The sequence below is a fragment of the Felis catus genome, chromosome D2 (assembly GCF_018350175.1).
Source record: "Felis catus isolate Fca126 chromosome D2, F.catus_Fca126_mat1.0, whole genome shotgun sequence".
In the NCBI taxonomy this organism is placed as follows: domain Eukaryota; kingdom Metazoa; phylum Chordata; class Mammalia; order Carnivora; family Felidae; genus Felis; species Felis catus.
This window is the reverse complement of record NC_058378.1, coordinates 73,484,909-73,499,786: the sequence shown is the minus strand read 5'-3', so window position 1 is coordinate 73,499,786 and position 14,878 is coordinate 73,484,909. Positions and strand designations below refer to the sequence as shown.

The window sequence follows — 14,878 nt, the reverse complement described above, 5'->3', positions numbered from 1 at the left end:
CCTTTTATAACAGCTTCAATATTCACTTCAGCTTTTCGGTTAATTTTATACTAGAATTTTGAAATCTGTATGGAAGAACCATGTAGGCTTTTTTTTCCCCTTTAAAAAGGATTCAGTGCTTTCTAACCCACAATGAAAATGAACCACAATTTATCTTTTTAATTCGATCTAAAATTAAGAAGTATTCCATTCTTTTTAAGTGAATACCCAGGCAGCCTGTGGCCAAAGCCAGCTTGGTTATATATGTAGAAACAAATAGGCAGATCACTGGGGGTGCAGTCATTCATGGAGAGAGGACTGGCTGGGGACAGAGAGAGCCATTCCTGAGTCCAAACAGTATTCAGTGCCTAGAGCCTATCAGAGCCCATGTTAGAGGTATTCGCATCTGTGGCACACATTGAACTCGAGCTTCTTGAACTCAGGATCTGTGTCTTTGCACAGCACCAAGCATGGACCCTTTCACACTGTTGGCGCTTAAATACCTGTTTCGTTCATGACGTGAGTGCATCGAATGGATAAATTGTATTTCCAGAATGCTCCTTCGCTTTTTGCAAACAGTTTCTGAAGTTAACAGACCTTTGAGAGTCTGAGTCTGGCTAAAATCAAGAACTCGAGGATTTGCAATTTTTGAAGGAAATTAAGTGGTGGGGGAAAGCGTGCTATTCAAATTCATACTGAATGCCATCTTTAAAATTAATGCCCGGTCTATACATTTTAAAAGTCCAGTATTAACAGTTTCTTAGTGTTTGGGTGGCATTCCGTTTTAACAAATATTTCTTCAGCCTACTCGGTCCTTACTCCCCGCCCGTCCAGCATTGTCCTGAGTTTATTTTTCTTTCCCATAGTTGTATTTGTAGCCACAAGACAGTCATGTTTTCTTGTAACCTGTGTAAGGCCTCTCTCGCATTAGCGGGGGCAGCCTGGAGCATAAACATGTTAAGACGTTCTGCAATTTCCTACTGAGATTGCTAACTTTGCCCGAATAGAAGGAACTTGATTTTGAGAGAGGCTGTGTGTTTTCATCTCTGTGGGGAAAAGGTGTTGTGTCAAGCTGCCCGTTTCGGCTCTTTTCTGAACGCTTGCTCTCTGTGCAGTTGACGAGCTCCAGAAACGGGTGAACCAGTCCGAGAATTCGGTACCTCCGCCGCCGCCGCCTCCGCCGCCGCTTCCCCCTCCTCCTCCCAACCCCATCCGGTAAGCGCCTGCGGGAGGACCTCTCGGCATCAATGCCCTGCCTGGTCTGAGAACCTGAAGTTGATGTGAGCGGTAGCCCTGCTTCACAAACAAGCAAACTGCTGTCTTTGCCTCATTGGAGGAGTGGGTAGTAAAAACTCAGAAACGCTGAAACTTATCAGCTGGTACTTCTCTCAGCAGATTTTTGCAAAGGCCGATGTGTCACTCCCGTCTTGTAATCTGTATAGAAAGGGCAGAGACATTCCTGTGGCCGACCCTGTTCTCCTGCCCGGGATGTTCCGATTCCACGTGGATGTCCCAAACCCAGGAGCCAAGACATTTGTGTAAAAAGTCGGATGCTTCAGTTGTAAAATTTCACGCCACGATGCTGGGATTTCCGTTAAGCGGAAGACCAAGAAATTTTGAGCCTTTCTCGGGTGTTTTTCCCTTTTCGCATCCTGATCTGAATTTGAAAAGCTCCGGTTTATTCATTTACTTTAAAAATCAAAGTACTAAATGAAACAAAAATTTATCAGTAGTAATTGTCACAGACTAGTAATTAAGCTAAAAGTGCTCATTATGTTTTATCCCTAACCTCACATTTAAACCTTTAATAATGCCGAGAGAACGTTCCATAAGAAGAAGAAATTACGTTTACGTTCTTGTGATAGAGAATCATCTGTGCAGACAAGAATTCACTTTTTCTGAAGCCTGAGCTGACTTGATGGTCCCGAGTGCCTGAATTAAGCACAATAGACCCTAGAGTCAAACATCGCCTCCTTTACGGCTGGTGCTTCATTCTGACACCCCGCGTTACGTCAGACAACCTGTTTGCCCTGGTGACAGCTTACCTCCTCATGTCATGATGCTAGCTGCTTCTGTATAATTTATTCTGGAACAAATGGAATTTAAAATTTTGCTAGCGGTTTTTTTTTTTTTGTTTTTTTTTTGTTTTTTTTTGTTTTTTTTTACCTTTCATTAACTCATGTGTTTTGTTTAATCCTTTCACCCGGAGAGGCCATTTATTCACGCTTTGCACCTTTGCTGCTCCGTCTGAATAGAAAGTGTAGCATTTTCCTCCCACATGACTATGAAAATGGGACTTTGCCTTTTGAAAATATTCTCATTAGTTTTCGTTACTGAGTAGGGGATGACATAATCTACTTTAAGCCATTGAAGTAGTCAAGGCAAAATAATTTTTACATGTGATCGGTCCGAGAGTCAATTGAAAGAATTTCAGGTATTTTAAATTCTTTTCTGCCCTGGGTAGCTAAATCTGTTGGAGATATTCTGAATTTGACATTTAAAATAGGAAATTCATCACTTTGATCTTTCTCTAAGGTGTAGAATTTTGAGCCGATAAGAAAGGTCACTTCTGTCTACGAGGAGGGAGAATTGTGAAGAAAGTGATTATAGTCTTGCCGTTGGCCTTTAATTTTTAGTCTAACAAATCTTGAAGCCCTTGGAATTAAAAGTAAAGTGTAACCTAAATAGAGTATTTTCCCAAAGAGCACTTTATAGTTATACTGAGAAATGAATGTAGGACTCAGACTATGTATGTCTAAAGCGTGAGCTCTTTTTTATAAGGCCCTTTAAAGAAAATTTTCATTGAATAACATGAATGATTTTTATTATAAGATGAATTTAAGTAGTGTAAGATGTAATTTCTCAGTAGAAAGAAATTTTTTTTTGGTAAGGAGTACTTTCTTGTCAAAGAAATATATTTGCATTTGTATTGAGTTTCACTGGACTTTGAATCCACAAATCAAGGTTTTCTAACTTTGTTCCTCAGCCATTTGTTTTACCCCGACATAGATCATGGATATAAATGAAAGCAGAAAAAAAAAAAAAAAAAAGACTAGGGCCTGCTCCTTTGACCCAGGGGACAGGTGGGAGAGAGGAAAGTGAGGAAGAAGGCATACGTTGGTCATGTTTTATAGGCAGTAGTGAACGCAGGAGAGGTCCTGGGCAGGCATGGCTCACGGGGAAGAGTTGGGTGTATTGGTGTATTAGTCGGCATTCTCCAGAGAAACAGAACCTGTAGGGGTGTGTGTATATACCTATGTACACGTATGTGTATACATCATATACATTCACATAAAAGATTTATTCCAAGGAATTGGTTCACATGATTATGGACTGTGACAAGTCCCGGGGTGGGTTGGAAAGAGAGCCAACGAGGAGAGCCTAGGCTGTGGTTTCAGTCTGAAGGTCAGTCAGCCTCCAGACCTAGGAAGAGGCAGTGTTTCAGTCTGAGTCTGGAAGCAGGAAAAAGCAGACATCCTAATTTCAAGGCCAGAGGGCAGAAGGAATTCTGTCTTACTTGGGCAGTGGTCACCCTTTTGTTCTATTGAGGCCTCAGCTGATGCCCACCCACATTACAGACAGCAGTTTGCTTTACTCAGGCTTCCAATCAAAAACCCTCACAGAAACACCCAGAATAATGTTTGACCCCATATCTGAATACCTCATGACCCAATCAGACTGACTCAAAATTAACTATCACAGTGGGCATGAGAAACACTTATTAAAGAATTTCAAGGTCGATGCCTTCCACTGAACCATTCAGTGTTTGGGAGCTCTTGCTTGAAGCTTTTATCCATTCAGTTGAACTGGCTGTGAAATGGGGCAGTTTTAGCCAGAGGTTTGGATTATTGGTCCCAAATGCCTTGTCCTGGTGTTCTCATCTGGCCTGGGAGACCTACTTTATCTGTAACCTAAGCCCCGTCTTGACAGAGGGCTCTTTTTTAATATTACGGATGATGCTTCTCTGGGTACCATATAAGTCTCCCAACTATAGTTCAATTCAGAATAAAGTTAATGCTTTCTCTCATCTACTTAGGTGCTTTACTTCATTTATGTAAATATACACAGATATTTCGAACAGTACAAATAACTTCCTGCTTTGTAATCTTTACGTACGATAATTCAACACTGAAAATTTCAGAACCAGAAATGGGTTCATTACAGAGTGTTGTGAGAGAGTAAGGGGAGGCCCCCACCTGGGGACAACCCTCTCCAAGCCCCCCTCTGCTGTGGAATGTTGACCCTTAGACATCGAATATCCCTTGCCCTCAGTCACAAAATGGGAAAAATGAGCAAAAAAAGTTTGCATTATTTCATTTCTCCCAACGTTTGGAATAAAATATGCTTGTTTTAAAGTTCTGTGTAAATAAGGATTTCTAACTCCTTGTGAAAATAATTTAATTCCATTTGGGGCCACCGTGAGTCCAAAGAAGACAAACTAAATGAAGTCAAAAGTCCACTGACTGATTTTTTCCAGTTGGGAAGTTCTGAAAGCCTCACAGGGTAAAGCAGAACGTAGTGCTTTCTTTTCACTGTGCTTTGCGAGAGACTGTTCAGTGTGTTTGGGAGTTTTCATAAAAGGCAGTTTGAGGATTAATAATAAATCTAAAGGCAGAAGTAAGAAATAGAAACATCTGAAAAATTACGGTCGTTAGGAAACACTGTGTTGTTCTGTCCTCAGCCAAGTATTGCTGTGTGTGCCCAGGCATCCCTTTTCCTAGAGGCAACACTGTGCCTTCCCAGCTTGGCCTCCTCAGGACTATTGTGTCCAATCCAGTTTATCACACAGAGGGCATCGATAATGTAGTTGAAGGAATTCAAGAATTCTCGGTCCATTTGGTTTTTTTGGTAAACTATTTTGAGGGGGAATGATAACATATATAGAAGTGTGCACCAACTTATGTACAGTTTAAAAGTAATATAAAGCGATGTGTTCACCATCCAAATCAAGAAATAGAAAAATACTGGCCTACAGTCTTATCCTTTTATCCCTTTTTGAAAGAAAAAAAATTTCTTGCCTACATATATATCCCTAAACTCCTATAAATATACATATGGGTTTTTTTCCTGACTATATGATTAGAATTTTTCTGTCTGCATTTGAGTCTCGTTCTTTTTACTCTACGTTATTTTGCAAGATTCATCCGTGTTATCTTGTGTAGCTGAACTTCATCCATATTCATGGATACATAATCCATTTTATGAATGTCTCCGTGTGCTTATCCATTATGGTGCTTATAGACATTTGCGTTATTACCAGTTCAAGGAAATTATGGAAATTCTACATGAACGTTCTCGTACGTGCATCCTGGTGTACAAGGGCTTGCATTTCTGTAAGATGCACGGAAGTGGAATCGCTGGCTCCTAGAATGTATGTATCTTCAGCTCCACAGGATGATGCCAGTTTTCCGAAGTGGTATTGTCAGTTACTACACTGTCTTCAGTTTGAGAATTCCTGTTATTCCAGAAACCTACCAACGCTTGATATTATCAGACTTAGCGTTTCTTGCCCATTTGATGACAGTGTAACTAAATCGGTGTGGGTTTCATTTGTGTTTTCCTAGTCACTAATGAAGTCAAGCACTTTTTCTGTATGTGTTTGGGAAGTTAGGACATCTTCATTTATGGAGTTTCAAGGCTTCTGTCGATTTTTTCTGTAGGATTGCCTGCTTTTTCTCATTGATCTGTAGAGTTTCTTTTTTATTCTTCATGGTGTCTTTTATTACATGGAGATCTTAAAATTTTAATGTGGTCAAATTTGTCATGATTTGGATTTTGTACAGATGTTAAAAACATGGGCCAGAGAGACTGTGGTCTAAATGTATTTTATCCCTTAAGTATCTGGTCTGTGTCATTCAGATTCAGAGGTTTTTATGCCCATATTTCACAAATAGATATTTACTGAGAGCATCCCCTATTTCTTTCAGCCTTCCCTTTCCCTCAAATGTATTACATAGATGGCTGTTTCTGAACTTGGGGTATGGATATTGACACTGTTTTCTGTATTTGTTTTACTTTGCGTCATATTGGTAATTATAGTGGCCCCCTTCTTTGAGTCATTACTTTGCTTTGAATAATTAGATGGTTTCATGCAGAAAGGAATGAGACATCTTTCTCTTCCCTAAAGTGATGAAAAGTTTAATAACTTACTAAAAGTGGTAAATAGACTTCTGAATTCTGGCATTTACGTACCTTGAGAAGAATTGGATTTTTACTGATTATTTTGAATCAGTACATTTTATTTCTTGGATCATCAAGCACCCAGTAACCTCCTGTTATTCTTCTTCTTTCTCCCAAAGATCCCTCATGTCCATGATCCGGAAGCGATCCCATCCCAGCGGCAGTAGTGCTAAGAAAGAAAAAGCAGCTCAACCAGAAACAAGTAATTCTCACCCCGTTTGGTTTGCTTTCAGTGGTTTTAGCCCAGTTTTTCAGCAACATATATCCTTTTTGAGTTCTTTGACCGTGAGCAGTTTGGGGAGAAATGTGAACTTAACAGCTGAAGAAGGAACAAGATGTCGCTGCCTTTAAGCAGCTCATTGTCTAGATCACGTCCCTGTAATGTGCATTCTGCTGGGATGTGTCTTTACAGGATGGGGCAGTTTACAGGCTGATGTGTTAAGGAAAGAGAGGGAGTGATTCCAGGTGAGGGGTTTGGGGAGGGGTTTTTAGAGTTGATAGCAAGTGAGCTGAACCTTGATCAGGCACCTGCTGTCTACTGATGCCATGCTGTGTACTGGAGACAGAAGACATAGAAGTTACGTTGAGTGGGGGAGACAGGAAGTAAACAAGGGTGATCACTTGGAGGAAGAGCAGAGGTTTCTAAGAAAGGGTGGAGGCGGGCTGCCGGTTTCAGGAAGCGATGCCTATGCTGGGCAGTTTGGATTTAGGAAGTCAGGGTGAGGGTATTTAGAATAAAAGTTCACGTAGAGGGGCAACAGATTCAAGGTCCAAAGAGGGGAGGGAGCTTGGCCTATCAGGAAACTGAACAAAGGTTGGTATTTCTGGAACATGGGGTGCAAGAGAGGAGCTGTGAGCCAGATTATGGAGGTTGTGGTCAAGGTTTCAGAATGTATCCTAAGGGCAGTAGGAGTTTTAAGTAGGGGTGTGACATGATGAGATGGGTCTTGTTAAAGACATCCCACTGTCGGCAGCAAGAGGACAGAGAGCAGACCGCAGAGGAATGAGGGGATGAGGAGAGGCTGTCCGTCATTCAGATGCCGGCTGGCTCAGATGAGGGGAGGGTGGTTGCAGTAGAGACACAAAGAAGTGGCAAATCCAGGAGCGACTCTGAGAGGTGCGATTCCCAGGACTCTGGCTCACTGGAGAGGGAGAAGTGGAAGATCACATGAAGAGACGGGAGTGGAGGAAGAAGAGCTTGCGCATCGAGCAGAGGCACTGGGCGGCCAGGAGTAGAGTCATCGGCTCACAGGGCTGCGGGCAGGGGTGCGCAGCCACACGGAGAGCAGCGGAGACCAGTAGAACCCACACGAAGCTCAGCACGTTTGCTCAGCAGCTGTTGGTTGCAAAGCGTGGTGGATTTGCCCGGTTTGAGCCCAGGCTGGTACAGACTTCTTGGCCCCCTTTTCCTACCCCCCAGGTTCATTGATCCAGGCCGGCCGCTTTCCTGCCACTGGCAGGGTGACATTCTCAGATCCGTTGTCCCACATTCTGTGACAGTGCTACGCTTCTCACTGCATCAGAATAGAGTCCAGACCCTGTAGGCTGCTTATCGATGGTTCTCTGCTGTTACCTCAGCCTCGTTTGTCTACATCTGCTCCTCCTTATGACTGGACCATTATCTCGAGGCCCCTTATGCGCTTGCTCTGTCTTTCCTCATTCCAGCATTGCCTGCAGTCTACTCAGAGCTTTCTCTGGCAAGGGGTTCTAGTTCTGCCTCTCCCGTGCAGGTTCCAGGCTCTTCCTCCATTGTCACTTATTTTTTTTTAATGTTTATTTAGTTCTGAGAGAGAGAGAGACAAAGCGTGAGTGGGGGAGGGGCAGAGAGAGAGGGAGACACAGAATCCGAAGCAGGCTCCAGGCTCTGAGATGTCAGCACACAGCCCTGTGTGGGGCTCAAATCCCTGAACTGTGAGATTGTAACCTGAGCTGAAGTGGCCGCTTAACCGACTGAGCCACCCTTATTTATGAGTGTTGGCTCATTGCTCTGTGTTGCTATAGCTTTTTGCTTCGGATTTTGTAATGTCCCATCCCCCAGCCTCCGCTGTGGTGTTTGCGTTATTTCCACATCTCTCCTCCTGAAGAGATTGCAGGCTCTTTGAGGGCTTACTCCTGTCTACAGGTCTCCCACAGCTTATATGCATCTTCAACGTTTATTTATTTTTTTTTTGGGACAGAGAGAGACAGAGCATGAATGGGGGAGGGGCAGAGAGAGAGGGAGACACAGAATCGGAAACAGGCTCCAGGCTCTGGGCCATCAGCCCAGAGCCTGACGCGGGGCTCGAACTCCCGGACCGCGAGATCGTGACCTGGCTGAAGTCGGACGCTTAATCGACTGCGCCACCCAGGCGCCCCTTATATGCATCTTCAATGAGTCCAGGTTTAGACCCGACCCTATCTTTCCTAGCCGGAACCTCGCAGCACCATTACAAATGAAAGCTGTGTTTCAATCTTGTTTTGGGACAGTTGGTAAGTTTTAGAGGGTTGGCAGGGCAGTCAGCATAAAATGATTTCCCCGTCTAAGTAAATTACATTATTAGCTTGTCAACCCCCACAGCACCCTTAAAGTTAAAACAAAACAAAAAAAAGTTCTGAGCTTCTTAACCCCCAGTCTCAGAAACCATACAGTTTTCCTTGAAATGAAAGTGATATTTCATTTACAATTCATGAAATGGGGCAGTAGTCTCTCCCTCATTCTTGAGCTATTGGATTATTACCTGGGATATCACGTTCCTGATCCAGAAGTCGCTCATGAGATTTTAAACTGAAGCCACCCTAAAACTATACTGCCTTAAGTGATATGGACCACAGCCATACGTGGTTGGAGCTTCTCTCTGTCTGGCAAGGTATTTATTTATAGTGACTGGTTAGTAGTTCAAACTAAAAGCTAGTTGTTAAATGAATAAATCAACAGTGATTAAATGCATGATGAGTAAGTACAGAGCATCAGACGTTGGGGTCGTCTGTAACACCTTGGAGTTTGCATTTATAAGTGGAGACCAGTCTTACTAACAGTATTATCTTTTGTTAGCATCTTATGGTGGCTTTCACTAGCCACTTGATATGCTTCTCAGAGCTGATGAATGAAGAAACTATTATTACCAATGGCTCTTAAAAAGCTTGATTGTAGGGGCACCTGGGTGGCTCAGTCAGTTGAGCGTCCGACTTCGGCTCAGGTCACGATCTTGCGGTCCGTGAGTTCGAGCCCCGCGTCAGGCTCTGGGCTGATGGCCCAGAGCCTGGAGCCTGCTTCCGATTCTGTGTCTCCCTCGCTCTCTGCCCCTCCCCCGTTCATGCTCTGTCTCTCTCTGTCTCAAAAATAAAATTAAAAAATGTTAAAAAAAATTAAAAATTTAAAAAAAAAAAAGCTTGATTGTAGGGGCGCCTGGGTGGCTCAGTTGGTTAAGCGGCTGACTTCGGCTCGGGTCATGATCTCGCGGTCCGTGAGTTCGAGCCCCGCATCAGGCTCTGTGCTGACAGCTCAGAACCTGGAGCCTGTTTCAGATTCTGTGTCTCCCTCTCTCTGACCCTCCCCCATTCATGCTCTGTCTCTCTCTGTCTCAAAAATAAATAAACGTTAAAAAAAAAAAGCTTGATTGTAGGGGAAGGTCTGTGGAATATTCTAGAAGTAGTTTTTAGGTCAAATATAAGAAATAACAAACTTTGAAGTTAATAACTCTAGTTTTGATAAGAATGCATTTATTGAACAAGTTCTGAGATTTCAGAGGTATGCTTGCTGTTTTGTCGTATATTTAAGTCATTAATATGTTGGTATTGTCTTACCTCAGTTTGCTAACCTACTGAATGGAGAAAATCGTAGTTCCTATTTCATAGGGTGCTTGTGAGAATTAACGAGTCTCCTAACATGTAAAGTGTTTAGAGTAGTACCGAGCATATAGAAAGTACTCAAAATGTTAGCTTAAAAAAACAAAAACAAAAAAAAGGACAAGGTTCCAGCTACCCTTTGAGGGGTAGTAGTCCTCATTCGGGAGGCTCTTGTAATCACTGTAGTTAAGGGAATATCCTTAACTTTATGACCTTACGTCACATTCAAACTCATTCAACCATGATGCGTTGTTTAGAAATTTTGTCCATCGTGGTGGCATAAGATTGTTTTTAAATGCCTTTTAGAAAATGTTAGTGAAAGAGAAAAGTAATCCTGTGGAATTTAAAAAAAATCATTTTCCTTTCTTGTAGGTAATAACAAAAGGTTATATTGAGCAACAAGGTGATGGTTTTGTCTGTGGGTCTTTTCTTTGAGGAACGAACTTATTTTTCAAGTGGGTCTTAAACTTTAAGCCTCAATTAATTACATGTAGCTTTCTGATCCAAGACTGACCTTGAAGCACTAACTCAAAGAACATTTGATTTGATTTTCCTGTGGCAGTTCGGTGACATTAGACCTGTTGTCTTCATTGGTCCCTTTTCTTTAATCTCCAGCATCCTGCATATTTCTATTGTCCTTCTGATTACATGCTTTTGTGAGACAATTACCAACTGCGGGATCGCAGAAAGAATTACAAAACATGCCATGAGCTCTCTGTAGGTGATTCTTGCAGATTTATTAGAACTGCTTAATAGTTGAGAAGTTCGTATAGATTGCTTTTTGCTAGTTCAAAAACAGGGTCGGTGAGAGAGAAAGCTTGTGTAGCTAACCTAGCGTTGCCCTTGTATTGTGCCCGCGTAGGGGATCTGATAAGAGTGATTTCTTTTTCTTAAGACCAATTAAGCCTTTACCTTTGAAAAAGACTAAGAAATTAAAGCCCGGTTTATAATCTGTACACAATACAGATAGTGGTACTTCTCTGAATTATCACTATGATTCTGGCAAGCAAAAATAAGAAACTACTTTAAATTCCTGTTATGTTAGATGCTGCAGCAGATTTGAATGGTGTTGACCATAATTCTCCATCTGTCTGCCTTAATTAGTTTTTGTATGGTGCATTTAATTGGGTTTCAGTCATTCCTTACAGAGTGCTAATCTGTTTGTCGGCAGTGTTCCTGTTGCCATGCAGCTCTTCTTAAGGCTCACTCCAAATGGCAGGCTTTCTGAAAATCAAATGGTTTTTTTTAAGGATTAAAAAAAAAAAATTCCAAGGAATAACTTCCATACCCATACCAGGTGCTCGAATGGCAGACCTGGGTTTGTGTCTCCCCTGACTTTGAATAGGGTCAGCCAAAGCACCGCATGGTGCATAATGGGTATTCAGATACCGAATGAGTGAGTGAGTGAATGAATGAATGAAGGAGTAAATCTCTATCCCGAGTAATATTCTTATCTGTCCCCTTGTTGACTGGGGAGCCGTCAGCAGAAGCTGCCCGAGAAAATGCTACTTAAAGGCATACAGTTGATCAACCCACAGTCTTGCCTTCTTTCATTTATTGACTTTGTTGCCACGTTTCCCATGTTGCCTGGTGAAGGGTGCTTCCTTGCCATCTGGATCTGAAAAATGCTATTTGGGTATTGAGAACTTTTCATTCCCAGCATTTCAGTGGCCTGTGGAGATGACAGGACCCTATCTGAAGTCAGAAGACCTAGGTTGTTTGATGAATAGAGCAGTGATCCTGTCACTGAGGTGCTGCTGAGGTGAGGATGGTAGAACCTTCTGGATTCATCTAGTTGCTCCCCTAGGCACGACATACGAGGAATAGCTACTCTGTGTTAGCGTGAAGGCCACGTGGCAGAAAAAGAAGCCATAACGTAGGCCTCATTAGTGCAAAGCCCAACACGCCTGTCCATTGGCTTGGGGTCATTGTTATGATGGCCTCCATTTACAAGTTGTCCTTTGGGATTTGGTTATTCCTGCTCAAATAGCAAAAATATTAATAGCCATGTAAAGCCAAAACTTGAATAAGTCATTCAGCAGGTAGATACCTGCTGAGTGCCTACCATATGCCCCACACTGTGGAGTGTTCCAGAGAGCCCAAGTGGAAGGTCTTTATGAGGTATTTAAACTTAAATATATCGGTTACAGTGAATGAGGCGGGTGTAAACACAAAATCTAGAATGGCATTAATGGTGATAAATGTTCCAAACGTGATTCAGTGCCTTCTTTGGTCAAGCTGTTGTGCAAGAGACAGATTTCATTATTCTAATCAATAGCGTTAAGCCCACCTCAGCTATATTCATCTAATTGATGCATATTTCAGCAGCTTCATTGTTTTTGTAGCAAAATCGTGCAAAGGTTAGACAATAGACAGTTGAAATTTTTTAAATTTTTTTTTTTTTTTTTTTAACGTTTATTTATTTTTGAGACAGAGAGAGACAGAGCATGAACAGGGGAGGAGCAGAGAGAGAGGGAGACACAGAATCTGAAACAGGCTCCAGGCTCTGAGGTGTCAGCACAGAGCCCGACACGGGGCTCGAACTCACGGACCGTGAGATCATGACCTGAGCTGAAGTCGGACGATCAACCGACCAAGCCACCCAGGCGCCCCTGACAGTTGAAATTTTTTAAATCAAATTTAATTACTTAATTGCAATCATTTCTGGGTGTGTGTTTTCTTTTAACATTGACAGTTTTAAAAGACTTGAAAAAGGGTTGTGTGAATGTTTCCTTCCGTTGTGATTCCTAAATAAAAGATGGCAATTTAAAAATAGATTTCACCTATTTGCTATTCATCTTCTGACTGTGGCAAGTTAACAGATCTCTTTTATCTTTTATTTTCAAATGGGCTTTTTGATAGTTATTCCTTCTTTGGGCTGATTTCTTTGACATAGGATGTTATATGTTCTAAAAACATCACGGAGGCAAAGATGAATGATTATTTGGGGTACAAAGCTGAAGAAATGTAAGTCTATCATTATGCTGACAAATGGAACCAAATTCTGTTCACTTATTTAACAGAGATGAGCCAATATTGACTTCCAGGCTACAAATTAGACCTCAGATTTTAGAACTGTATTTTTAAAAAACAGATCTTTTATTATAGGATTTTTTTTTAATTAAAAAAAAAAGTGTGGCTACCTGGTAGCTGCTAACCTCTGTAAATTGTTATGCGATGTTTTGTGATTTGGTCTGAAAAAACACTGTGGTTAATTACAACGTGCAGGTTTCCTAAGTCACCAAAAATAGCAAGTAGCTGTTTTCCTGTAACATAAGATGATTTACATGTGTGTTCTTTGACAGCCGAAGAAGTCACGGATCTGAAGAGGCAAGCCGTCGAAGAGATGATGGATAGAATTAAAAAGGGAGTTCATCTTAGGCCAGTGAATCAGACAGCTAGACCGAAGGCAAAGGTAGGGAATGACTAATTCTTCCCCTCCCGTGATGTTTCCTTTCGCAAGTGTACAAGTTCCAAGTTTGATGAAAGCTGCATCAGGACTGACTGTGAAATCTTAGGATGAGACTGATGTGTCGTAAAAGCCTTTACTTTTCTACAAACACATTTCAGGAGGACTCTGAGCCACCGTTGACCTAAATCCCTGTAGAGAGAAAGTGGGGGCACCTGGCTGGCTCAGTCAGTAGAGCAAATGACTGTTGATCTCAGGGTTGTGAGTTCGAGCTCCACACTGGTTGTAGAGATTACTTAAGCAGGGTGCCCTCCTCTGCTTGATCTGAATGGTTATGCCAAACAAATAATTATTACACCCTTTCTTTTCTTTAATTCCTGGTTCTTTTGTGTAATTCAACAAGTATTTATTGAGTATCTGCTCTGTGCCAGGTACTGGTTAGGCACTGGAAATAAAGCAGTAAACAAAGGAGACAAAAATCCTTGCCTTCCTGAGGCTTCTGTTTGAGTGTGAAGTGGAGGAGGGCTGGGTGGGCAGGTGGCCTCACATGATGATGTCAGAACAGACCTAAGCCGACTTCTGAAAAACGGTGAGGTTCATCAGATTGTTTTTACTAATTTTACAAACCTGTTCCAGGACAGTTTGAGGAAAAAATTTTGTGTGTATCTATCACCAGCCGTCTTCCAAACTAGACCACAGTGAGCGCCAAGGTCTGTGGAAGCACCTAGAATCTAGTTCAGTGCCTCTGTCTCTTTGTAGGTGTGTCCCATTTAAACAGACCTAAGAACAGAGTTTTTGGTGTTTGTCTTGAGAAATGTTTTTTCGTTTCCTTCCTGTAAAAAAGCATCATCAGGTTGGTCCTCTTTCTTGTTCTTCTTTTAAACCAAACTTTAAGGCTCTTTCTGACTCTCACGGATGCCCCCGTTCACCTGCTTCAGTGTCCCCAAGGAGCACGACTGTTGGGTGCAAATTCTGCTGGCCTTAGTAGTTGCCACTTGGTCACAGGCAGGCGAGGTAGCCAGGCAAGGCGGGAGTTGTCGTGCCCTGGGCTGTCCACAGAAAGGGGGATGGAAAGAGGGCAAAATACCCCACTGGGAGAGTAGATTTCCGTCTAGTGAAATGGAAGCTTTGGCCAGCCGCGTGGAGTGCCGGTCTGTGCCGTGCTCTGGGAGCAGTTCTCCAGGTAAGGGTTAGGGTGTAGACAGTCTGGCACGAGTGTTGAGCGCTGGTGTCTGGTGTGTGGAGCGTCCTGTTGCTGGAGGTGGGGCCGGGCCCGCTCCCCTGCTTCACAGGCCCAACTCTCCCCGGAATGGGCGGAGCCCCGGCCCTCTCCGACCCACGGGACTGTTGTCGGGCTCACACGGACCGAAGTGTGGAACCACTTGGAAATGGGGGCTCTAAGTGGAATCTTTGAAACGAAGTCCTATTTAAGACTTTCAAGTCACAACTGTCTTGAAAAGAATAAGCTAAACCAAATGGACTAGA

The 14,878-nt window shown here is 42.6% G+C and overlaps 1 protein-coding gene across 6 annotated transcripts in view; it reads left to right on the top strand.

Moving 5' to 3' along the window:
- SHTN1 (shootin 1) overlaps positions 1-14,878 on the top strand; it is a 102,002-nt gene that overhangs the window by 58,021 nt on the left and 29,103 nt on the right. For all 6 annotated transcript variants that reach the window (XM_023240983.2, XM_023240982.2, XM_023240984.2 and 3 more), the window contains 3 exons: positions 1,095-1,194; positions 6,279-6,361; positions 13,290-13,399. In XM_023240983.2, coding sequence (XP_023096751.2) covers positions 1,095-1,194; positions 6,279-6,361; positions 13,290-13,399 — 293 coding nt within the window. The remainder of the gene's footprint in view (positions 1-1,094; positions 1,195-6,278; positions 6,362-13,289; positions 13,400-14,878) is intronic.